Below are 27057 nucleotides of genomic sequence, written 5' to 3' on the forward strand. Positions count from 1 at the left end.
ATAAGCGAACCAACCTTCATAACCCAAGATTTGTTACAAACTTTTACAATAAGTTTGGTTTGTTACAGGGTTAGTGAAGATGGCACACACTAATTTTATTACACATACAAAACAAACAAAACCTATGCTTACCTGTTTAAGCTCCCCCCCAGCCAATTATTGGGTTAGGGGGCTTTCACTTATGTCTCATTCAGAAAGTAGGGGCAGCTTTGATCAGCGGGGGCTCATGGGGTAGCACATGTAGCTAAACTGCACTAAAACCGTTAAATGCCTGCAATTGTTTAGCTGTTTTGCTCATTTCTAGTCTATTTCTTATGGGTCAATTCCCATACCAAACATATTCAACTACATTGATGATAAAAATGAGTACAAAGATTACAATGCATTTATATTGCAATCACTTTCATGCTGCCAGAACGAGTCATTAGGAAGGTCCCTAACTGCTTCTCCCTGCTTCATAAGGTGCGATTGCTAGAACTCTCCTGTTTGGGTATAGGGAAAGGGTATAGGTTGTCTATCAATCAATAGCAGGAAGGCAGGCAGAAGCTACCAAAGAAGGGCCTAAACAGTCATGATTCAGGCAGCATGAAAGTAATGATAGGGTCCCTTCAAAGGTGGGTGTACATACATTCTACAGCTTTCATCTCCTTTAAAGGACCCAAATAATCTTACAATCTGTGGGCTACAAGGTGACAGCTTCCACTAGTCATAATGTAGCAGTGAACCATAATAACCGTACAAAAGCATCTTATACAATTTTTATGGGTCAGAGCAGATTTCCAGCAAAATAGACAGCATTCCTATGATGAAAGAATTATAATGTTTTGTAAAGATTTACCACCTTATTCCAATGTTGTAAATTTCTTGGAAAACAAAATCATCAATGTTCTTATCAGGCATCACAATCTTGTCTTTTTTTAATGGGTTTACACTAATATATAAATATATATATATATACTGGATAGGTTGTACATTTTGTGAGATGACACTGTGAGCAGGGTCAAGAGCTCCTTAATGAAGATGAATGAATAAAATTGTCCGAGCTGGAGTCACATGTACCAGGAATTGCCCATGTTGTTTGAAAGTCTGATAGAAATTCACAGCTTCATTTATCAGTGTCATATTTGGACCTAAAGTAAGCTGATAGTGTTCTCACTCCTCTCCAAAGTATAGGTCAACCTTAATATTTATTTCAATGAAAGAACGTTTGTTTGATGGGTTTCTGTTAGGAAAGCAATAATAGCAGTCCACTCAAGAGAAACCATCTTTTAATTCTATTTTTTTTAAAGAATTACTGAACTGCTGTAGGGAAAGATAATGGTGATAAAATATATACATATTAATGTTGTTGTCGATTTTGTTAACTGGTGTTCGTAACAATACGAATTTAGATGTCAAAAGTGCCATTATCCTATTTTATGTAAAATGGACCCGTTATTCTTTAATCATTTGGTACTCCAAGATGATTTATAAAATCCTTAGTAAATAACTACAGATTTTATTTTATTTATCTATCTAGTACTTAAGTATTGTCCAGGTTTGGAAAAACATGACTGCTGTCTTCCAGAAACAGCAAACCTCTCCTGTCTTCATTTTAAGTTTCATTTTAGCTTGGTTCTATTAAAAAGGGGCTGAATCTTTTCTAATCCGGGATAACCCATTTAATACCTAAAGTACTGTACATCTGTATCAGCATGTAGCTGCCCCCAAACTGCCTGTACCGCATTGTACAGGTCTTCATGCTGCGTACGGTTCGGTGGTCAGCCTTTCTCCCATTGCCGGTATTTTGAAGAAAAACTACTTTTATTGTCAATCTGGCTTGGCCTAAAGCATCTGTGCCCTAGAACTGCAGTGGCTGTCCCTTGGCATTCATCCCACCCAGCGACGAGCTGAAAGCAAAAGCAGGTGGGGAGAAATGCGCCACAGGCCTAGGGCATGGATTATCTTGGCCACGAAAAATTGACCCCCTACCCCACCACAGCAATAAAAGTAGATTTTCTTCAAAATGCCAGCACCAGGAGAAAGGCCGACTTCTGAACCAGACATGGCGTGAGAACCGCTACAATATGGTAATGGTGGTTTGGGAACGGCTACATGCCTGTACAAATTCACTTTAATTTTTATATTACATTGCAGTAAATATCAGTCTCATAGTGTTTGTTTGTTTTTTAGTTTAGGATTTGCATTTGCAGTCACTAGTATAGTGTCCCCAGTGGTTATATTGTCATTTATAATTGAATAAATAGGCTAAGCAAACTAAAAATTCTACTCAAAGACTTGTAAGAGCTTGTCTGAAAGAGTGCAAAATATAATTTGCATTTTTTTTTTCTTCAAAAATTGTGTCACTCTTGTACACAGCATGGCTTGTATCACAGCTCAGTTTTATTTACTTTATGCTAAATAGATTAGCTGGAAAATATTTTATTGAGTTTAAAGTGGTGAGTCTATTGTGTAAAAACAAACAAAAAAAATAACCTCACTGGTGCTGGGGGTATCTGGACTGGTGAATACAAGGGTCTGCCCACATTTTAAAAGAACTTTATTCACATTCACGCTGTGTGCGCCATGAATCATTGGGGCAATCCCCAGTGACTTCTTCCTGTTCCACCAGTCTTGATTGATCTCTTTCTATAGCCAATCAGGGGGATAACTATTTAAAAAAAGGAAAAAAAAAAAAAAAAAAAATTTAAGCCAATAAGATATTACTGTATATTTTACATTAACAAAAATATATTAAGGGGAATTGTAAATATAATAAGGAATACATCTGTCCTCTGAATTGCAATTCGTATTGAAACTTGCCCAAGGGATTTCTTGTCCGTGTCTTTGCTGGAGAGCTGAGAGAATAAGCTTGAGATGTAATCTTGGTTTAATAACTTTCCTATACATGCCTGCTGTAATTGTAACCTAAAACCTAATGTATTTAACAGCTATTCCTTTTGATCTTTGTACACCGTCCATCGCTATTTTGTGAAAAGCAGGTGTTGTGATAAGTGCAAGACAAACAACTCAGCCATATGTTTCTATAATTTAAATTAATTTGGTACAGTCATACTGTTAATCTTCAGTGACTTGTTGATTGGCACTTTGCAGACATATTTCTGGATGGCACCCAATACCATTTTCTGCAGTTTTTCTGGCAGTAGCAAAGAGCAACATTTTCACAAATTGGAATCTTGCACAGCTCTGGGAACTGAGCCAAGATTTAAATTGGACAATAACCTCTGCTCTGTATATAGCTTCTATTCTTCAGCTGTGGGTAGAGCGATTTGTTTAATGCAGTTAGCCTAGTAGCATATAATAGACTGATATATGAGTCACTCCCTGGCAACTTGTGTTTCAAAAATTTATATACATTGATCAGCTGCTTTGCACTGTACCTGGTGACTGTTGTGCAAACAATAACAATTAACTGTTCTAGAAAAAGCCGGGTTGGCTCCAGTGATTCAGGAGCTTTTCAGGGCACGGTTTTGGAGATGTGTTGTCTTTTATGACTTTTCTTTTTTTTTATTGTAACTGTAAAAATTTTATCGCCTGCTCTTTCATGTTCCTCATGCTCTGTGTTTACCAAAAAATAAACTGTGAAATAAATGGATCCACTAAAATAGAAATGGAAAGAGATTAAGGTTCAGTCATTTACAACAGAGATTTTAAGAAAGACATAATCATAAAAAAATCAGTCTCACATCTGTTTGTTTCTGTTGGTTTGGATAATTCTGTCTTTCAGTAGGTTGAATTAAAGAAACAAAGAGATCGGTTTACGTGAACCTTCTTAGTTTTTTTTTTTTTGCTATATGTGAATTTATATACCATATCATATCCTATCTGCTATATAAAGCACTTTACTTAAATGCTGTTCATCCTAAACTACATGGGAAATCCAGTCAATTAAAGCCCCTACATTACATAAATCTGTAATAGTCTGAGATCAAACACTTCAATAATGAGATCTTCAGATGTGTGTCAAAGACATATCACAAGATCATTTCACTAGAAATATCTTTAACCCCTGTCTGATATCTGACCTACATGTATGTTAAAATGTTGAACAAGGAAAATGGATCATACTCAGGAGCTGAGGCTGATCCAAGTTCAGTGGGTGTTGGGTAGTTGTAAACGACATCGGGCCAAATTTGGAGATAGCTCTGATCCAGGTTGGTTAGCTGTGTAGATGCTGCAATAAATAATGACCATGAAATTTAAACCTTTAGGTAGGATGCCACAACCTGTCGTCCAATTATTTTTCTGCAATGTAAAAACAGGTTGCCAAGCAACTGTGATGGCAGCCAACATCCTTGTGAAGGCCCTTATCATGTAAGTGTTTCTAGTACACCAGGGTCTTGGTTAAAACACAGTACATTGCAAAACAGAGGTAAAATAAATAAAATGTAAAATAAGGAGGCGGGTGAGCTGGATTGCTAAAAAAGATATAAATACCATATAGTATAAGCTTTTTATACATGGAGGGCCCCACAGTATCCTTCCAATGGGCATTGTGAACTCTGCAGGCCAATATCTAGTCTTATACACCCAGCGATCGGCCAACGAACAAGCAATTGCTCATTTGACAACTGATCACGTCGTTTTGACAAGTAAAAGAATCCCCATTTGCCTGACTACTCTGTGTAATAGGAGATGGGTGCCTGACAAATGATAAAAGCAATGGGCTGCACAAATTATCCCTAAGTTATCTATGAGATCTGTGCATGGTGGCCCATTTAAAAACTGCTTATACACCTTCACTGAAAGATCATTTGGCTGACAGTTATATTTCCTGTCTTCCCCATGCACATGAACATACTCTATGGGGAGGAAGAAGCAGCTGGACAGCTCTGGTGGTGGTTTATCTCTACATCGCGCTCGACCCCTATCTCCACCGATATCTTCATATACTTTATTACAACTGTCGAACCTGCCACCAGTGGATATATGGACCTTAAGTCTATTATGGTTAAGGAAAGAGCCAAGATGGCGGTGCTAGAATTTCTTTTTTTACAAGACAGCTGGAAAGAATGTATAATGACATCAGTTTTAAATTCTACTCTTTTAATACAGTCAGGATAAAGTTAGAAATAGGAATTTAATAAATGTTTGCAAAGGCAAATTAAAGCTTTAAGATCCTCCATCTGGTAAAGGTGTCTCTCTGTGGAATTTAAGCAATCATGAAAGTCATATGAAAAAAAAAAAAAGAAAACACATATGTAATCACAATTTTCTATTCTGCATAGTTGGCAAAACCTTTTTCTTTTCTGTTACAAAATGCAAAGCCTTCCATGACATATCATTATAAATTTATACTGCAAGATTGATTCGTACAGATATCTGGATTTGATTCAAATGCTATTAAAGGCTTGTCATCTAAAATGTATAAGCTGTTATAATTTCTAACTCTGGGTGAGAAAATATAAGAAAATAGGCTTTTAACTCACAGTAATGATGTGTTGGCTAATGTACTTTTCTGTAACACTGCCTTTCTTCAATTAGATTGAAGCCAGTCATATTATACTGTGTAGCATGTCGGTAGATCCTTATTCATGTGTACTATATTCATTACATGGTAGAAAACTACAGATGTAGTTTGTCATTGGGTGCAACTCATTTGTAACATAAAAGTCCCCATACACATTAAACTAAAATTTTACACTTATTTCATGCAACAGTTTTTTTTTTTTTTAATATGTGTCCACCTTAAAAAGGACATGGATTTTTATAGAATTCTGTAGCCTTCTGCGCCCTGGTTTAAACATTTGTTTATATTTTGTTACTCGCCCCTCACACCGTTTCTTCACTACATATAGGGATTTTATAAATTTTATTGAGCCGCAAAGTTGCTGTCCACCTGCTTTTAGCATATACAGTATAGAACCAGTTCTCATTCACAAACTCATAATTGCAGTAACTCTGTGATTTAGTTGGAGGGTGAACAACATTTGCGCATTTGTACATTTTTTTTCTTAGTAAAAAATATACCAGCCATCTCCAGAGGCTATATTTGGTATTGCTGTTCAGTAGCATTCAGATGAGTCAAGATGTAATGCAATACCAGACATAGTAAATGGGTGGAAGGAGGTGACTTTTTGGAAACAAAATATCCTTTCTACCAATTTTGGACTATCCCTTCAATTTATGGACTCTTGTTACAGAGTTCATGCAACTCTTAAGTGTTAAATAATAAATTATGCATGTTCCACATTTGTATTTATTTAGGCTGCTGCACCCCCTCCCCATTTATTTCTCCAGCCTGTCTACTGTGTGTGACCCTGGGACAGATTGTAGGTTTTAAGCATGCAACAGCAGAACAAGTTCAGATTTCCATCTTTTAATTAGAAGGTGTATTGTTTGTATCGTCTTCCATCCTCATGGATTCCCATCAAACTAGCTAAACCCAGCATTCATCATTAATTGAATTTGTCATTTCATTCAATCAGCCATTCTGTTAAACAGCGATTAGACAGTGACATGGCTTGTTTTTCCATCAATGACCTTTTCTAAAGTGCATTGGAAATGACATCTTATAGGGAGTTATGGGCATTTTGGACATGTTATAAAATATGTACATTAGAGTATGCAATTATGTTGACTGTGTTAATTCTAAATGTGCCTTGTAATGACTGGAGTAGCTCATGTAATGCATTTATTGTGTATACAAAACACATTTACCACAGAGAAAAATAGACAAGTTTAGAGGTTATGTACTTACCCTACAAAAATAGTATGTAATGAATGTCTATATAAGTATAGCAGAGTTAAATGTGTTTTTGAAACAACTAATTTGGTTACATTATAGGGTACAAACACACTGGTCTTATCCGCAGCGGATTTCTCGCTGTGAATTCAAAGCGAGATCTGCTGCAGATCCCTGCCCTGTACACTGTATGTACAGGGCATCCCGCTGCACATCCCGCTGCGAGTTTGTAAACAGCCCACCCTGTTACAACCCCCCCCCCCCCCCCCCCCCCCCCGCCGGCAGAGCCTATACTTCACCTGGTCCCCACTCGGGCTTGCTTCGGGGCTCCCGGCGTCTTAACGTCCCGCTCAGCCAATCAGTGCACTTCTCCTTCCCGCTGCTTACCTCCTCTCATTCCACATCTTTGAGGTATCCCTTCTGAGGCGTGGAGGGGTGGCTCTAAGTTCCGATTTTGCAGTCACACACTACAGCAAATGGATATCACATTCAGATGAAACTACATCTGCATGAGATGAACAGGCTTTACCTTCAGCTGTCCAGGCATGATGGGAATTGTAGTTTTGCAACAGCTGGAGGGCCGGAGATTCCCCATAACTGGTTTAAGCAGTCTTCTGCTCCCTGGGCAACCCCTTTTAAGACTTTAAGGCAACCATTTTTATGTTTTAAAACCCCAGAAGAAGCTTATTCTGTTGCTCTGACCCTCCCTCTTTCTCTACAATGCAGCACCACAGCTTTAGATCGGCTGCTGTGTATCAACCCATCACTAAGATCATTTACCTACTGTTAATCTTCATTATAGTATACAGTGTATAAAATATAGATATCAGTGACTTAACAAAAAAATCATACCGTAGCAGGTGTGAGACTATATGGGGTGCAGAGGGTACATCTGTGAATAGATCCTTTGTCATGGTATAACTTTGCTTTACCACACGGTGAATAAATTTCACCGTCCCGACAAACAAGCATAGACTAAACAAAATGAGTCGAGTAGATATAAAATATATAATATAAAATTCCATAGAAAATACTTTTCTATACAAAATAAAGTTTCAATATTTTGCAAATAATTGTATTTCCTAAATCTAACACCTCCCTTCCCAAATAAATAAACAATTCAGTTAATTTTAGGTGGTCTCTCAGAAATAAAGTACTTTGTTTTGTCGTTTAACTCTTAGGGAAATTAACTTACCTTCTTAAATAAAACTAATTAAGAAAGGAAATACTCTTGATTTTGTCAGACAAAACTCATTGTATTATAGTGGCCCTCCATCTGTCTCCTATATGTTGTGTTTACTACATTCAGGCTGTTCTGTTCCCAAGCTCTCGACTGAGCATTGACTTTATGTCTACACTCAGCCTCCATTGTTGGGTTTTATGAAGAGTCTGGTGAATGTTTACAAGTCTACATAGAATATTTATATAGATCTAAAGCTCAATGATCTCACAGAAATCTTGCAGCTATTTTCAGCAAGTTCCTTTTGAATGTTATTTACACAGTGTTGGTTACATAAAAAAGGCTGCAATGGAGACGTTGCCTTATTTAGAATAACTGCATTTTTAAGCTATCATATTACTTTTACCTTTTATTATAAACTGATTTCGCATACACTTTATTCAAGCTGATGCTTCTGTAAACCAGACACTGTATTTATAGTTACTCTATAGGTTGGTGCCACACACAGCAGTTTTGAGCTAAAGTCCAGAAAGAAGAATTGGAAAAAGAAGTCTTTTATATTTCACATTTCTTTCGAATCCACTCCTGCTTTTTACAAAAAATGCCACATGTGATAACAGCCTTATAGGGTTAGGGTTCTTTAAAGAATAAAAAAGAAGAACCTTGCACTTAGCCCAATGGGGCTGTACCAGAGATTCTCTTTTTTTTTTTTCAAATTAACTGGCTTTAGGAAGCCTTGCTGTACATATCAGTTGCTGTTTTTCTTTCATATCTGAGGGCATCTTGAAGTATTGTATAGAGGTAACCAGAAAGTTTGTATTCAATTGTGTTAAATACTTACATGTGGTTTCCTACCAGTACTGCCAACAAGTAACAAATTACAGGCCATTGATGTTGATGTAATCATAAATAGTACCTTTCTTTTCTATGTGTTATGTCTGGTTTTTCACCTTGGTCCCATTCATTTGAATGAGGCTAAATTACAGTACCAAACACTGGCAATGGTTGGAGGCATTGGTGTTTTCTAGATACTACTACAATAAATGGATAAACATGCACTTACTTGGCATACAAATTGTTAACTCCAAATATATGACGTATTTGACCACCGATTCAGTGACCTTGACTTAACCTTTGATTAATACATTGTACTAGACCTTATACTTTGTTGTAAAGCAGAATTCGGTATATAAAATTCTCACAGTTTTATGGTTTTTGGCCTCTTGTTTCTATTGTGCTTGACAGACAATTTATTGGAAACAGAGAAAGCATTGGAAATGAGAATAAATCATTGGGCACCCTAGAGCAGAGTTGGTTGTTATATACTGAAATTTGTAATGCCGACTCTCAATTATTGTCACCCAGTCACTTCACATTCACCGGTTAAACATTTGTTTTTTATCTGAAATAACACAATCAAACATATAGACCAGAGGGAGAAACATATTGTTCCATTACAGAATGGTTTTGTTTCTTGTACACATGAAAAAGGTGCTTGGTTACGTTCAGAACATTGAGCTCTAGAGATGTTTTGTTAAACAGATCAATTTTCCTGCTGCTGGGACATAATACATCAGTTTATTTATAACCTATTTCAGGAGATGGTGGACAACACAATGTAATGTTTCTTCAGTATGTGTGCTATTAAGATTTATCTACTTGCGGAAAATGACAAACCAAAAGTATGGATCATTATTTAGCTGATATTTATCTGCTCAAGAGATCAATTATACACATGTACAGGTTTTCACCTTAGTGACAGGAAAAGAGGCGAGGATCCCTTAAAAATAAAGGAATCTTTATTAGAAAATTTAAAATAATATTTATAATCCTTCTACTGTTAAGGTTATATAGCACCTATAGATGTCAGTGGGCCTATACTGTAATATATATCCCAATTTCATAAATTGTCCTACAGTTTTTCTTTTATTTATGTTTAGAAGATAGACTGTGGGTAGCTGATATAGCCTCGGCACAGGACTTGCAAGACGTACTCTCCAGTATTATTCATAAAAATTGTTTTAATGAGCAACGCGTTTCGGCGACGTACTGCCGCCTTTATCAAGCTCCTCAGGAGCCGAAACACAGTCTATCTTCTATACACATTAGGCAAGTATTGGCATCTAGACGGGGGGCCAACCAATACCACTGTTTGCCTGGCTGCGGACTTCTGTGTTATTTTGGGCTTTGCTAGTGTTGTGCCTATCGTACGCACAACAGGAGAAGGTTAGTCTACTACTTGCTTTTTATATTGGAAATCCCACTCCATTGAGTTACTACACTATATGAGCGCCCCTCTTTGTTCATGTTTGTCCATTTTTCTATCTTTTATTTATGTAGAATCTAAAAGAGAGAAAAAATACATACTCTACCAGGCTTGGGTTCTTTAAAGGGATTTATCATTTGCAACTTTTTCAGCACTTTTTGAGCTTGTACATTCTTTCTACTTTATGCCATTTTCAAAAGTTTATCATATTGAATTTATGCAATTATTTTTATGCACTTTTGTCATGTGGTTTGTGTGCCACCTATTGGGTGGAGTTGTGCAAAAATACACAAATGACACCTCCTTTGACTATGGCAAAAAGTTGGGTAAAACTGAGTTGAATATAATGGTGCATAATACACCAGAAAACAGGCACACAAGCTTAATACATTCTCCCCATAGTGCTGTGGCCAGTATGTGGTTCCCATTTTAGTCAGTTTATTTAGCCAAAACAACACAGTGAAAAAATCTAAACTACTTGCACTTTTCAGTTTTTTGGTTAAAGTGTAACTATCATTCTTCGCTAGCAGCAAGATACACTGTCAAAATCCTACCGCCGGGCTTCCTGTTTAGGTGTGCACCAGAGACAGAATTCTTCCAACAGTGCCATCGTATACAATGCACTAAACGGCTCTGCCTAAAGAATTCTGTTTCTGGTGTTTGCCTGAACAGGAAGCCCGGCGGTAGGATTTTAACAGCGTATATGCTGCCAGTAAAGAATAATAATTATGGTTTAAGGCTATGTTCACATGCTGTCCAAACAACGGCTGTTCTGCCATGAAAAAACATTGTTTAACGCTACCTATGGCTGTAGGTAGCACTAAACAACGGTCATTCATGGTGGAATGGCTGTTGTTTGTACAATAAAAGTATTTGAGCTATAAATGGAGGGCCTAATGCTGGTAAAAATGTTACTCATGAACCTCTGACCCAGTATTATTAAGCTATTCACCCCTAAAAACATTATTGGGTAGTATACAGCACCATTTAACAGCAATTAGTCCAACAGAGATCTCCTTATTATATATTGGTCAGGATGGTATCATAAATAGGTAATTTGCTTTTCAACATAATATAGTACCTTTTTCTTCCATGGTACTTTATGTATTCTGGTCATCATTGCATTTCAGAGGATACTTCTAATGAATCTATATTTGGATAAATATTATTGAACACTTTTATACAATGCGTTTCTTTGAGCCCCTTTGTCTTCATGTAGTCTGATGGAAGGGGATATCCCTTTATTGTCATAGCATTGCTTAGCAACAGGTTTTACCCAAAACAAGTGCTAATGTAAGCATCTAAGATTACTAAAAGCCCCTTTAAGAGGCCTATATGGGGTCAGATGTAGACCTTTACCTGTCTGCTAACTTTCTCCGTTATTACTTAATTGTAGATGAAGCAATGGAATGACAGTCCAGTACACATACACACAATAATGTTCATGACAATTATTTGCGGATGTTATTTTGCAACTAACGGACATTTTTTTTTTGTTGATAACACACATTTTTTTCCCCTACCATCCTTTCACCTTCTACTATTAAAAAACCAGACCCAAAAGGGCCTGAACTAGAATACCAACAGCTGTCATTGTAATGTGGGTCTCCAAAATGCGAAATGAACTTAAAGTGATGGACGTCATTTAAAAAAAAAAAAAACATTTAAACATAGCCAAATCATGGTTTAAAAAGGGAAACTATAATTAAATTTTTAATTTAACTTTAAATCAAGTAGCATATAACATTCACATGTTCTCTATCAGGCTGTACATTGTTTCGCTAACCAGTAAAGATTCCGATAGCTGCCAATGGGTATCTTACAGCTGACATAACTGTGTTACACTGCAGATGTAATGTGTGTTTACCATTCAATACCATTTTAACTCATTTAGAAGGATATACAAATATTGGTGTCTTCTAATGGCGGGAACTAAAAAAGAGCTGTCTTTTCTAAAGCTACCTAGCTGTAACTGACATAATAAACCAGTCCTGTGTACACTGAGTGAGCTGCAAGGTAATTAAAAGAAAACCACATGCAGAAAATATGGGCATTTGCTTTTCTCAACAGCTGAGAGCTCTTGGATCCTAAGGGGAATCTGCTTACATTCCAGCAAAGCTTATGTCTTTTGTGAATCCTTTTTAATCATCCCTGAGACAACCACAATATTATTCTTAAGTAAAAGAGAACTCCTGCCAGGAAGCTGTAAGATATATATGTATGTCCCCAGCTGATCACACTGCTCCTAAATTATAAGCTATTAATTATAGACTGATAAAGATGCAGAAGATATGTCACAGTACTTCAGGTGGATGCTTTTCAAATTAGACGGACCATTGAAACCACCTGCTAGTCTAAATGCTAAGGGCCTCATATCCCTCATCAGTACATTGCAGTGTTAACATTGTTACCAATTTTCCTAATTTCTCTAGGGCAAATACTAATTAATGGATACAGTTCGCAGCTGATTAGCAGTAGTTTCTTCAGTAATTACATTCGCATGCTAACTGTTCAGAAGAGTATTCCTAACCCAGTTCTTATTTCACTGAAAGACTAATTTGTTTTCTGAATTGTTCTGGCCCTTGAGATAATAGCTCCTTTTTATTCCGGTTTTCAGCCATTGTTCCTTCTTGCAGATGTTGTTAATTGACTTTAACCTTAAAGATGTTTTCTACTTCTTGCATCTATGTTTACATTTCATAGGTACCGAATCTGTCTTTATATAACAAATCTTAGGACGGCCATGTCACAGATAAAAACTAGTATGCTAATGGCGGCAAATCCCATAACTCTGTTACCGAGATCCATTGACCCTAATCACATTGACTTGTTGGAGTTATGAATTTTTAAAAGCAATTATTTGCAGTGCGCAAGGAAAAAAATGAAATAGATCTTTAATCTTTGAGATTACAATGTTTAGTGTTAAAATATGTTACATGTCAAAGGCTCTGAATGTTAAAGACCTTCTGGAGACTCCTAAGGTGGAGCTTTATAAAGTAAGGACAGAGGATGGACGCCAAGTTAAAGAGGACGGCACTGGCTAGCCTCAGCTTCAAACATATCAATGGTTCCTGTATAATAAGGCAGAAAAGTGTTTCATATTTTTTTTCCTTTTTTTAGGATTTCACCCATTATTTTGTATATTTTAGTTACTACAAAATTTCATTTCTTTTGTAAATCAGACTCAACCTATCCGATTTAGAGGGCTAGCTGCTCTTAAAGTGTATCTTTCATCAAGTGTCTTAAAAAAACATGAAGACTTGCTTGGGCAGTGTCTTCTTAGCCTAGGCCATTAAAAAAAAAAAAAAAATCTTTTGCTTTGGCAATATTTAGCCCTATTCCTCTGCTCACCTTTTCTGCAATTCTCCTAAACTCTAGGTGTGGACATGAAGTAATGTCATCTGCCATCAAAACCTGCCAAGTAAGGCTATATTCACACACCCGTAGTGCAGCCCACAGCACTGTGAATGTGCATCTGTAGTGCTTCGTGAAGCAGGGAACACTATACTCCCACTTCATTACCATAGCGATCTGGGCCGCAAAATGCGGTCCGCATCACAGCAGGTCCTTTTTTTTTTTTTTTTTGCGGCTCGGAGCGCGGTGTGAACAGGGCCATTGAATACCATTGGTCCTATGTTCTGTCTGTGATTGCGTGCCTGCAATCGCAAACAGAACAACGGATGTGTGATTGTAGCCTAAGTTTAGGAATGCAGTAAGGATAGCTCCATTGTAACTGCTGCACACGTGATTAAGGTTATAGGGGCCGTGTTGCCCCTTATTGCTGCCACTAAACAGAAGTGCATACCTATGGGTAAATTACAAAATAATATTTTTTATTAAAGCAATGTATTGAGGGAAAAAAACTTGCCCTCCATCTCTTCAGTACCCCTTTAGGTTTGTTTGTTTGTTTGTGTATGTGTAATATATATATATGTATATATATATATATATATATATATACATATATATATATATATATGTGTGTGTGTGTTTGTATACATCCCAGTGATCCTTAGCTAACGACCCTCCATCTGTTCCTAGTATGCTTTCAGAGTTCAGATACTTATATTTATATTTGATAAGTAGATACAGGAGATATAGACACACATTTTTAAGAAGGAAATTCTATATTTATAATATATTAAATTTGAGTGGAACGTAGTAATTACATTTGTAATGTAGGACAACTTGCTGCCCGTATGCTTTCAGATTTGTATTTTCGAGAAACAGCATCTATCACCAAGATATGATGGATGAATAGAAATTTGTTATTGCTTGTTTGGATCATTATGAGCTGAAATATATCAAACTCCAGATTTGCTAAGCAAACCAATCTTCTTTTCCTTATTCTTTTTCAGTTTGGAAATAATAACAACTACATGAATATGGCAGAAGCCAATAATGCATTTCTTGCTGCAAATGAGGTAGGTGTACTTTTATCTCTTCTCATATACATCTGTTTGCTAAGATAATTTAGCAGACAGGGGATAAATAAGATTGAAACTCTGCATCTGAATGTGTTTCATGGAGCACAAAATAAAGACTTTAATGAGAAAGAAAATAACCTGACAGTACTACATTACCACTCAATTTAGCTGCCCATAGGGCGGTTATGCCTGTAGCATGCCAATGCTCAAGGCACTTGCCAAATGGGAAATCAAGCAATGTACATACAGGGGCAGTATTCTGACTTGTAGATTGCAAAATAATTTCCATCTGCTCAGCACTTTTTTGTATAAAATAATTGAATAATAATTTATTATTATTATTATTTGCATAAGAAATCAAGTGATCAGGTTTCTCGTGAATCAGATTGTGTGAATCCACATTACATCAGGAGAATTAAGTGACCTAAGTAACATAGAATAAGGTATAGTCATCAGTAGTAGAATGATTCTTGACATTCTAGTCTATCAGGAAAATTGCAGCTGAATACCATGCCAACGCTCAAACTAATGTATTTGAACACACTACTCATGTTTCCTTAGCATGATGGATGAACTGTTACAGCAGAAGACCAGTTTGAGCATCATTACTTTTTAAAGGAAACAGGAAGGCAAGACTTCACTTGCCATAAGAGGGCAAAAATTGGATCACTAAGCGGTGTAAAACTATTGACTGGACCAGTAAATCCAGATTTTGTTGCATGCTTATAAGGCTGGGTTCACACTACGTTTTTGCAAAAAACGGATGGAAAAAACAGATATATGTGTGTGCATCAGTTTCGATCCATTTTTCCATTGAATTTCATAATAATAAAAAAAAAAAAGATCAAAACGGATCCGTTTTTTTTAATGGACACAAAAAAAAGGTTGACTGTTTCTGTGTATATTAAAAAAAATGGATCCGTTTTGATCTTTTTTTATAATGAAATTGTATGGAGTACCAGCCGGTAACCGTGGATAGAATGGCGCCGTACATGGGAACCGGGCCGCGGTTCAAAAAAATGGACCGCGGTGACGGCGCCGTACTATCCCTGTGTCAGGTTAAACCTGTTAGATAAACCTTTGAAGCCACTCTGAGTTTAGGTAGAATAGTCTGTTCAAAGCTTATAGGTTCCTGAAGAATCGATGTCAATACCCACTATTATCTATGGCACAACAAAGTACTAGTTTTGAGTGCAAAAGGAGGCTCAATTTCAGAAAAGCTCTATGTTGAAGATAAAATATTGGACAGACCTGGATACACAAAATGCTGTTTAACTTGGAGAATTGTGGTTTCCTTCCCTATCTGTGTATATACATATAGATAGGGGAGTGTATACACAGCTAGCTGTACCATATACCTATTTGTAGATATGCAGTGTATTTTCTATATTGTTAATACACATGGAAAATTCTTCTTGTATGATAATATTCCCATTCAAGTAAAGTATGGTAAGATGTGCTGATCAATAGGACTGTTCCAAAATTAGCATTCCACTCACTTGTTCTTTTCTATGACCACCAAGATTTGCTTAGATAATCGAATAATGTTTGGCATGGGGCCCGCCATTTATTTGTGATAATGAACACAGAACCCCATCTGTATAGATAACATAATGTTTCATTCTGTAGAATTTCTTCCTACATTTGAATCGAGCATTGATGAAAAGTCCGCTGCTAGCAGCTGTTAAGAGACAATTTAATTCCAGCTGTGATAATTCACCGTGGCAGACATAGGCTGTTATATGTTGATACAACAACCTCTCTACATTTGCATTTTTATCAAAAGGAACAAATGTTTTCAGCATTTCTGTACAGATGGCATTCAACTATCTACATCCTGGTTAATGTATTTTTTTTATATTGCTTTTTTATTTAAAAGCATAAATATTTGAATGCAGCCCCAATCATAAGGAAATGAGGTTAGAGAAATCTTTTTTTATTTGTACCTGCAGTATAATGATCACCTTTAGAATTATACGGATTGAATTCTTCCTTTTTTATTCCATATTTTTTTCCTTGTCTGATTACAATCTGATTATTACTTTGTGCAGCGTTATGGTAGATAGAATTTTATTGTATTTTAATCTTTGTCAATACTTTATGTAGAAACAGCAGGAGAATGGTGAATGCTTTAAGGTGCTCTTTGTTTTCCTTCTTTTCTCCTTCTTTTATTCTTTACTTAGTAATTTGTGCAAAAATTTTACTTTTATTGATCTAAATGGGACAGTATAGTATTTAGCTCTATATTAGCTCAGATCATGTAATGGTACTGGTTCAATAAAGCCACCAATTGTCATCTCTTTCTTTAAGGTAGCACTAGTTGTACCCGCAGCAGCTTTTTTTTTTCTTTGCACCTTCCCTTTTTCATCACTTAGCCTGTAAAATTTAAATAGAATTAGATCAGATGATGTAGGCCAGGAGCTTCCAGATGTTTACAAACTATTTGACCTTATAGTGATGTAAAGTACCATTTATTGTATGTTATACAATGAAATATGCATAGCTCCTTGGCTACAAGTTTTGTTGCTCCTTTAACATTACACTAACTCTTCAAATAGTTTAAATCAAAACTATAGGCAAAACTGATACATTATGCTATGCTTAGTACAGGGCCTCAGGGATTAAGCAAGACACATGGATTCTGTCTGGTGTTTTTTGAATGCCAGTGAGTTTAGACCATCCCTCCAGTTTTCCAGTATATGTAACAAATTGTATCAGTTGTGCTTGGCATGTTTCTTTATAATCTTTAAATAAACTCTATTTATTTATTTGTTTATTTTATTGCACAAGAAAGTACCAGATCAAGACATCTCCTATTTTAGGTAAATGCCCATACGTTAATACGGTTTTAATGTAACACAAGAAAGGTCACTCTCATTTATAATAATAATACTTAATAATTACCTTTAGGCTCATTTTACATATAACTTGCAACCTATAACTATGTTCACACCACGTAAAAAACACGGCCGTTGTGCAAACAGCCATTATTTTGCAAATAACGGCCATTGTTTCTGCAAATACGGCCGTTTTTATGAAATACGGCTGTGTTTTTTTACGTACTGTGAACCCGACCTATTAATTTTTATACCAGCTTAGTTTTACCAGGAAAACCAAGACCATTATAATAGAGAAATTGGATAGACCCCTCTTATGTTAACGAAAGCTAAAAGCTTTGGGAGCAATTGCATCTCTGTCTATGTTTCCACCTATCTCTCTAACACCGGAAATATTTATTGTAATAATATTTCAAAGGTTTAATTACAGTGATAATGAAAACAAGTTAAAACGCCACATAACAAGAATGAGTGTTTACCCGTATTGTTAATGTGATATGTTAGATTTCATTAAGCAGTAATGGTGTAGCAAATGAGTCACAAATTACTGTTGCATCTGTTAGAAGACCACATTAGTGCCAAATAACTGCAAATGCAGCCATTGGGTTATGTTCATTAGCCAATTGCTTCTGATCACGGCCAATCTATCTACAGTGGATGAGAGAGTTGGAGTTTCTGTAGTGTGAAAATGACACTGTTTTTGTCTAAGCAGCACAGAAAAAAATATAAACCCCCACTGCGCTGGCTTCAGTATAAATTGTGCTTTGCATCAAAAGTGATTATTTGAGCTTCAACAGTCTATCCAAATAGCATCTTTCTATAGAATCGCAGGGCTCATCACTCCTGACCTCTAATGACAGCTGACAGGTTGTATATGCAAGCAAAGAGTTTTCAGTTTTTCCCCTCTGTATACCTCCTTCATACAGTATGCGGTTATTAATTTCTATCATCATTAACAGTTTGAAGGATGACAATGTACTGCAGTTAATGAGATCGTTCCCTAGAATGCATCTTTTTTTTCCCTATTAACCGCCATGCAAAACTCTGTCTCACATAATATAAATTGTGTTTACAGCACAGTGGTGGAATAATTATGTTTTGTTATAAGTAAAAGACAAGTAATGAGGACTGTATTTATCTATACTGCCCTAGATCATTAGTAAGCACATAGCACCCACTGATCCTAATAAGTTCAAGGTGCTCAATTTTATTGCAATAACAATGTCAATCTAAAATAAGTAATATTAATGGAATTGCTTGATTGTGTTTTTTTTTTGAAATTTTATTTTACTGTTTATAGTTTGTATTTTCATATTGTATTATATAATTTAAATATTAAACAAATTTATTTTGACTTTTAGTTTTTTTTTTTTTTCTGTTTAGCAGTCAGAAATACTCTCCTGCTTGCTTTAATGGGTACCTATCGTTTTGCAATAATACACTTTATTCATTAGTATAAATCATAACAATAAACAAATTTAATGTAATTAAAACTTTTGCTTTTGTCCTGCCTAAATCACCATTCCTAGTTCTTGTTGCCATGCTTGCCCCCTGTAGTAATCAAGATGTTGTAAGGCTGTGAATTTCAAAGCCTTTAGCCTATGTATGTACATACATACATACATACTTTACAGTAAATTACATATGTTTCTGCTTACTTATTTTTGATGTAATAAAACATACCATATACCAAAACAAGGATTGATGTACTGTATGACATCCACCTTAAAGAGACTCTGTCAGTAGGTTTATGGTGTCCTATCTTCTAAGGGTAGCATAAACTAGTGATAGAGAAGCTGTACAGCAGGCATGTCCAAACTTTTTTCGAAGAGTGCCAAATTTGATGAAGTGAACATGTGCAAGGGCCGACTATTTTACATGCTACATGCTATATGCTTTATAACACAGGCAGATAATAGCAAGCTGGATACCTGGGGGGCCGTAAAAGTTCGGAACGCGGGCCGCAAATGGCCCTCCGGACGGACTTTGGACATGCCTGCTGTACAGAATGATGTATCACTTACATTGTTTTGTGCAGCTCATTCAGAAATATCTACCTGAATAACATGGACAATAACTAGTCCTCTACATTATGAGCATGAGCCCAGTAGTCCTGGATATTCATGAGAAGCAGAAAACTCCGCCCACCAGTTGCTAATTGGCATTTACCTATCCATGCTATGTATAGGCAGTCAACTGTCAATCAACAGCTGAAGGGCAGAGGGAGGGGTGTGGCAAGAATCCTATTCTCCTGCATATTAGGAGAACGGCTGAACAAAATGATGTAAGTAATACACAGATCTGTTCAGAATTTCTGTCACTAGTTTATGCTGCACTCATTTAAGCCAGCATAAACCTAGTGGCAGATTCCTTTTTAAAGGAGTTGTGCTGTGAAGGGGTGCATTTAGAAATAAAAAAACCCAAACCATATTCACAAGCCCTGATCTTCAGCAGATTTTAGGTCGCGTTCACACATTCCTTGAATACGGCCAATGACGTCCGTGACGTTGCACTATGGAGCAGATTGACAAACCTCAACTGCACTGCAAAATCAGGTCCATAGCACATCTTACACGCATGGATAGTATTCACAGAAGATGTGGATGCGGCATTTGTCTTACATCTCTAGGTCCCCACTTTTTATTGCTATTTCCTGCTTTCTGTTGACATAACATGGAAGGAACTACTTCCTGCTCAGTCAATCACTGGCTGCAGTGGTGTCCCACCTCAGTCAGTGAGTCAACAAATCAACAGGATCCAGGAAGTAGATATACTTAGATCTGAGTGGGACCTGAAACTGTGGAAAAAATGAGTATAGCTTCTTGCTTTTCTTATCTTTAACAAGCAGAAAAAAAAATTCTTTTCCATAACAATCCCTTTAAATTGTTTAAAAAATATATAATTACAAGCATGGAGCTTGGCCAAAGGCAGCTTTACCTGTAAGCAAGGAGTGCTCACTACTGCTGCTTAGGAACTGTTCTTACTCTTTAAAATTATATTTTTAGAAATCTACAATTTACAATTTCTTTGCTTAAACGTTCAGTGTTTATGGAAATGAAATTGCAAATTGGAGAATACGTTTCTCTGAATTTATGGTGCATGAATGTTGTATTGTGTGAGCTCTTTTTACTGCAGTTAGTTATCAATAAATAGGCCATTTGTTATGCACTAGACCTAATGTATCTGTTGCTGAAACAAACAGAGACAGATGCTGCTAATTAAGTACACATTAAAACACTGTTCTTACTGGTACCCTGTTACAGCAGTATGATAATTGCACTTAAATCTTTGATCAGGAAGATCTGTTTTGCAGTGCTATCAAAATTTAAGGAACAGAGATTTATCTTAGCGTTAACAGCTTACATGTGAAAAAGCTGCATAATAGCAATGGATATAAGGCTATGTACTGTATAAATTAAGTTTAACACTGTGACTGAACATATATTCCTTTTTTTTAATCTAAATAATGCCACCCATATAATTATTTTAACGACTGTGTTAAAAATGGGTGTTTCCGAATGTAGAAAAATATTTTTTTTATTCTCTAAAACAAATAGTCTTGAGCTCCTGATCTGCTGCTACCCCCCCCCCCCCCTTCCCCCGCTTGATTGATTGACACCCAGAAGCTGCATCCCTAGCAGGGTCGAGCATGGTAGCGTAAGGAGGTGTTACAGCTTGCTGCATTTCTGGAACTCCAGAACTTGTTTTTGACTGTAGAATTCTACATTATGGAAGTAGAGACCAATTTATGAAAGGTACTATGTGTCTCCTTGCCCTAACAGCTATCTAACAGTGTCAACAGTTTGGAACATAAAATGCAACTGACAGATTCCCTTTAAAAGAGATTTATCACATAAAAATGTGGAAAAAATTTACTGACCTTTATTAATGTTACTTTTATCTTATTCACCCCACAGAATGGGGTTTGAGAAAGGAAAGATTTTTTGAAGGCCTAAGAGTCTATGTAAATAGCATAGAATGAGTGTTTATGTTGTCCAATGGATGACATCTTCTTTTAGCTCTGCAGTTTTGTAAATATATCTCCAGATATACCACTGGCTAAATCACACCTGTGTGCTTCTTTTTTATAGACTTTCCACACACCAAGTCTTGGTGATGAAGAATTTGAGATTCCTCCCATTACCCCACCTCCAGAGACTGATCCTTCTCTTGGCATGACTGATGTTCTGCTTCCATTTCAAGTTATGGGTGAAGCTTTGGCTGCTCAAGGGAATGAATTTACACCTCAGTTTCCACCTCAAAGTCTGGACCTTCCTTCTATCACTATTTCCCGCAATTCCGTAGACCAAGAAGGAACATTGCACTCTAATGGATTGACAATGGTGAGTTTTATATAAAAATAATTAAATCCAAATAGGAAATAACACAACTAGGTACATCATTTAGGGGGAGATTTATCAAAGGGTGTAAAATTTAGACTGGTGCAAACTGCCCACAGCAACCAATCATAGCTCAGCTTCCAGCTCTGGTGAAAGGAAAGAGGAGCTGTGATTGGTTGCTGTGGCCAGTTTGCGCCAGTCTAAATTTTACACCCTTTGATAAATCTCCCCCATTGTGTTTTTCACATTAACAGACCAGCACTAGTGAAGGGATGCCGATGCAGCAGTCTTTTTTTTTGAACCATCGCTCGATTACCAAACATGGTGCTGATCTATTCATGAGCACCAGGTAAATAGTATAGAAGACCTGGCACTCACCAAATTTGGTGAGTGCTGGGTCTTCTATACTATTCACCTGGTTTCTTCTACCTTGAGCACCACCGACTCACGGAATTGCCGTCCTCAAATACATCTACACTATTCATGAGCAACGGCCCAGCATAAGGCACTGGGGGAGGTCCCGCCAAGCCCTTCTGTGACGTGGCTCCATTGATTTCTAATTGATTTAAAAAAAAAACAACAACTGCTGCAACGGAACCCCCACGCCGGTGTTGGTCTATTCATGTAAAAACACAAAGCAATGTACCTAATAATACATTCTCTTTAATCTATGTAAAAATATACCATGGCAGGCTATGGCAAAAATTATATATTCAAATACCTAAAAGGCCTTAAACTGCACTCATGACGCATGAATAAAAACTTATATTAAGATATTACCCTTTATTGGTCAAAAACTCTATAGGCCTATTTTATGTGTAATAACATCAATATATAGCTGCTTAGTACATTCCAGCATTAGGACATTCTCTGCAGTAATGAAGTTTCTCTTTCCAGTATCATAAGAAGCCTCAGGGGTCTAAATTCCTGCAGAGAGCAAAGAAATGAAATGAATAATAACTATAATCATTGGAGGAAAGCAACAGGATCTAATAACGGCTGGATGTAAAATTTCTAATTAAAAACAAGAGCCACCAATCTATTTACTGTTCTGTGCGAGACAAAATGTTTGGGAAGAGATCAGATGTGTGTGGTTTTCTTACATTACTACACACTTCCATTTATATATTAGATGTACTAAGTGTTGCCTATAAGATCATATAAAAATGAAGTGTAATTCAGAATATACTTACATAACATGGCTACTGCTGCATCTTCACCATAGCAGGAGCCACCCATTCGATTGTCTCTCCAATTTGAGTTATAGAAGGAGGTCCATCATAAGGAACCATTTCCATTATTGCTATATAGTTTTTAAGGAAAAAAAAAACTTTTTTTAAAAAAAACACCCTCTTAACGTACAATTCCCCTATCTTTTACCTCCATATACTGATCTAGAAGCCAATCATTTATACTAGTTATAGATGTGGTACAGGTATTCAATTAAGCTTGTCAGATCAAATATTTACTAAGCAGTGATTCTAGCAGTTGTTGACTCCTGTCCCCCACTCATCTTGGCATATCATATAGAGTACAATATGTATGAGAGAGTGATGACAAGAACAGGAGAAGGCACCTCCCAGAGTAGACATGTTTAAGTAAATTATTAATATATAATTCAGCAATATCAGAGATTCTGTTTGTCATAAACGTTTAGAATCAAATTATATTCGGAAATATTACCAACTGCTTACTTTTTTCTTACTTTCTGTTAAATATTGGATTTGGTAACACTACATTTAAAAAAAAAAAAAAACATTGTTCTACTTCACCTAGGAAAATCAAAAGGCAAGAGTACAAGCTAAGCCTTGTTATTGTATACAAACTAATGTAACTAATCTTTCCAGCACTTCACCTTTCTCCTGCATCTGAATGTGGAGCGTGGCAAGAACAAAAGGCAGCCGTGAATTAATTTACACCTGCCTGTGTTAATTTGCCAATTTATTATCTAGATTGCTTGGCCTTTCTGTTTGTTACACAGTTCATTAAAATCTCTCAAATCAATATTTTGACAGCTCTTAATAAGATGTCTATCTGTTCTTACTAGAAGGGCAAATATTTATCAATAGGCTAGCAATGAATCATTAAATTAGTTATTGGGCAAATTGTTTTACCTATAATGAGAAAAGGATCTCGGGAAACAATACCTATGTGTATCTAGAAGTGTGGTTATAACCGATGCCTCATGGAGAGATTCTAAAGTAAATCCACTAAAATGTTTGTAGATTAATAGCCTGCTCTGCCCAAAAATGTGAATAACTTTGTAGGTAATTTTTTTTTTACATCCTGTATTATAGCTAAGGTGCTTAGTCAATAATGTGTCAACAAACAGAACAGTGCATAATTCTCAATGTTCTCTGAATGCAAATCACCAAAGTAAGCTGTGTTCAGTCATTGAGCAAACAAGCAATATGGTAGTAGTGGGCTATAAAAATGAGCAAACTTCTTGTATGTTTGAATTTGTATGAACCAGAATTCTCAGTATTTGAAATAGGCTAGGTTCACACTGCGTTTTTGCAATCCGGATCAAAACTAATCCGTTTGTTTTTTTTTTGGGCGGACACAAAACATAGCTGACACTACTTTTGTGTCCGTTAAAAAAAAAAAGATCTGTTTTGATTTGTTTTTATTTACAATGGAAGTCAATGGAAAATGCATCCGTTTTTTTTTTGCAAAAAACTGATGAAAAAAAGGGATTGCAAAAACGCAGTGTGAACCTAGCCTTATAGTGGCTGAAAAAAGTTGGATGCCTGGAAGACATGGATACAGCCCTATGCTATATTTGTTTTACTAGACTTCCTAGGGCTGCATCCATCTTCTTCAGCCACCATTAATCAAATGTCGAAGTCTTCTCATTCATAGTGGGCTATACATGCTGTAATAAGGATTCAGTATTAGTTATACGATAGGTTTAGTTATTCGTTCATGACTCTTATGCCTACTTGTAAACTATAAATTCTATTGAATAATAATAGGACATTCTGCTTAAAATATTTAGGCCAAACGAGACATGCCTTCCCAGTTAACATATATTTACAATACCTGATGGTAATACAAGGCACCAGGTGTCAGCCTTTTAACTGTTCCGAAGGCAATGTCAATGCAGACTTCTGCATCTAATTGTGTGTTTAAACTCTGACAGATCTGAAGCCAAAGCCAGGAATGGATTTGAAAAGAGGAGAAATCTCTGTCTTTCCTTTATAACCTGTTCCCTGTTTATAGTTTGTTCCTGGTTTTAGCTTCAACAATCCGTCAGATGAATCTCTCTGTGTAAATGCACCATAAGTGACTAGACAAAGAAAGGAATCTTCTAATTGCCACCCCATGGCTGTAAGGCTGTTGCTTTGGAGGTTCTAGTTCTGTATGTCCTTGTTGTACTCCCTATTTGAGCAGTTGCTCAATACTACAATTGCTAGAATTCATAGTTTTCCCTCAGCTCTACATCACAGCCCTCCCATCCTGCCTACTGCCTTCCCACAGCACTTCTGCCAGTTGCTCACCCGGAGCTATTGTAGAACATCTAATTTCACAACAGACTATTGCACAGTGAGGTTGCATAACAATTACAGAAATGTGCAGACCAGAGAAGATTGAAGATATTCAATTGATTTATTTTTCTTTATTAGATGCAAAAATTCTATTAAAAAAATTACATTTTTTGAACAATAAACTATTTTCTTATTAAACTGGTTTGCTCAATGACTTTGCCTTTGCAAAGATGAAATCTTCTATAGTATCCTAATACTTCACTGTACCAAAGGGATTTAATTATTTTAGTTTTACTTGGAAAAACGCTCTAAGTTTCTCAAGTGATAAAGAAAACAAATGCTTGTGATGTGTTTATGAGTAATATTGTACCTCTTTTGTTCTGTGGTCTACTTGACACAATCACCTATAAACTTGAATTCACAATTGCCAGAGGTACAGTTAAAAATAGGTTATGTCAAAGTTCCTCAATGCTTCCCTTAGGGTTTGTGTTGGCTAGATAAATAATAATATTTTTGCAGTACCCTCATATATTTCCCAGTGGAAGACTGATAAAAATGAACGGTGACTTCTCTTATTGCTTCATAGATATCTTGAGATTCATAAAGTGAAGTTGCTTGTTATCTTAATAACCATAGTTTTTTGTAAAGTGATCGCATGTTACAAAAGGCCTCAGTTTTTTTTCCTCCTGAGTAGCCATATGTTGCGTGATATGATACTGATAGGATTTTAATGCATTGAGTGTTTCAAATAGATAAACAGAGAAAAACGTAATACTAGAGATCTAATAAGGTAGGCTTTAATATGTTTCCAACCCAATTCTATTCATATAAAATCATTATAAAAAGTAATATAAAGGGTGAATAAAATAATTGATGATATCGTATAAGTAGTAAGGAAAATAAGAAAAAGGGTATTTCCATGTTTATTTACTAAAAAGGTATGTATGTTTGAAGTATTCTGAATTATTAAAAAAAACAAACATGTCTAAACAGTTCACAAAATTTGTATTCACTGAAAGAAAACAATAAAGGTTCCTATTAAATAATAGTCAGCAGAGAAGATGAAAAAAATAAATTTTTTTGTGGATGAAATTTTCAATACCCATTAAACTCCAGTCCAGGACACTGGGGTTCTGCTTTAAGGGGGTCACGTAAAGACTTCCAGCTGGTCTTGGGAATAGTCTGATGCTTATTGCATTGGAATGCTCCTTTGATAACATTATAGGTGCACACATACTGTATATTTTATCACAATGAGAATGATGCCTTGCATGAAGATTTCTTTTAACATGTAAAATATGTAATAATATATTAGTTTTCACTAAAGTGCCAATTTTCACTTGCATAGCATTAATAAGGGGCTTTTAGTTACCCAATAGATATGAAAAATGTGTCTCTAATGAACCCTAGTGATTTCTATATTGTGTCAGTCTTTCTTACGAAAAGATAGCAGCTGTGTATATCTGTATCTTTGCCTCTTGTCTAACCCCCTTTTTTTAACACCTCCCTATAATCTGTCCAGCTTGCTGAGCAGTATTGACATCAGTGCTACATCAATTTCAAAAAGTGGATTATTTTTACAAGACAGCTATTGTGACATATTGGGTCAGTCATAAATGAAAGATATTCATGCAAGCATGCAATACTTGTAATGAAGTCTCACTCTGACCTTCTGTATGATTGATTCGGTAATTTAGTTTTCTCAGGCAGTGCCTGAAATGAAATGAAATCATGTTGAACAAGTTTTGAATACCCACAGTGCACCAGGAGAAAGAAAAATCTGCAGCCCCAGAGGCTTGCAAGTGAACAGCTGAACGATTTATCTCTGTGCTAT

General features: G+C 36.2%; 1 protein-coding gene across 2 annotated transcripts in view; it reads left to right on the top strand.

The window, feature by feature from the left end:
* TOX3 (TOX high mobility group box family member 3) overlaps nt 1-27057 on the top strand; it is an 89278-nt gene that overhangs the window by 45062 nt on the left and 17159 nt on the right. For both annotated transcript variants that reach the window (XM_069968431.1, XM_069968432.1), the window contains 2 exons: nt 14490-14555; nt 21487-21738. In XM_069968431.1, the coding sequence (XP_069824532.1) occupies nt 14490-14555; nt 21487-21738 (318 nt within the window). The remainder of the gene's footprint in view (nt 1-14489; nt 14556-21486; nt 21739-27057) is intronic.

The sequence above is a fragment of the Dendropsophus ebraccatus genome, chromosome 4 (genome assembly GCF_027789765.1).
Source record: "Dendropsophus ebraccatus isolate aDenEbr1 chromosome 4, aDenEbr1.pat, whole genome shotgun sequence".
NCBI lineage: Eukaryota > Metazoa > Chordata > Amphibia > Anura > Hylidae > Dendropsophus > Dendropsophus ebraccatus.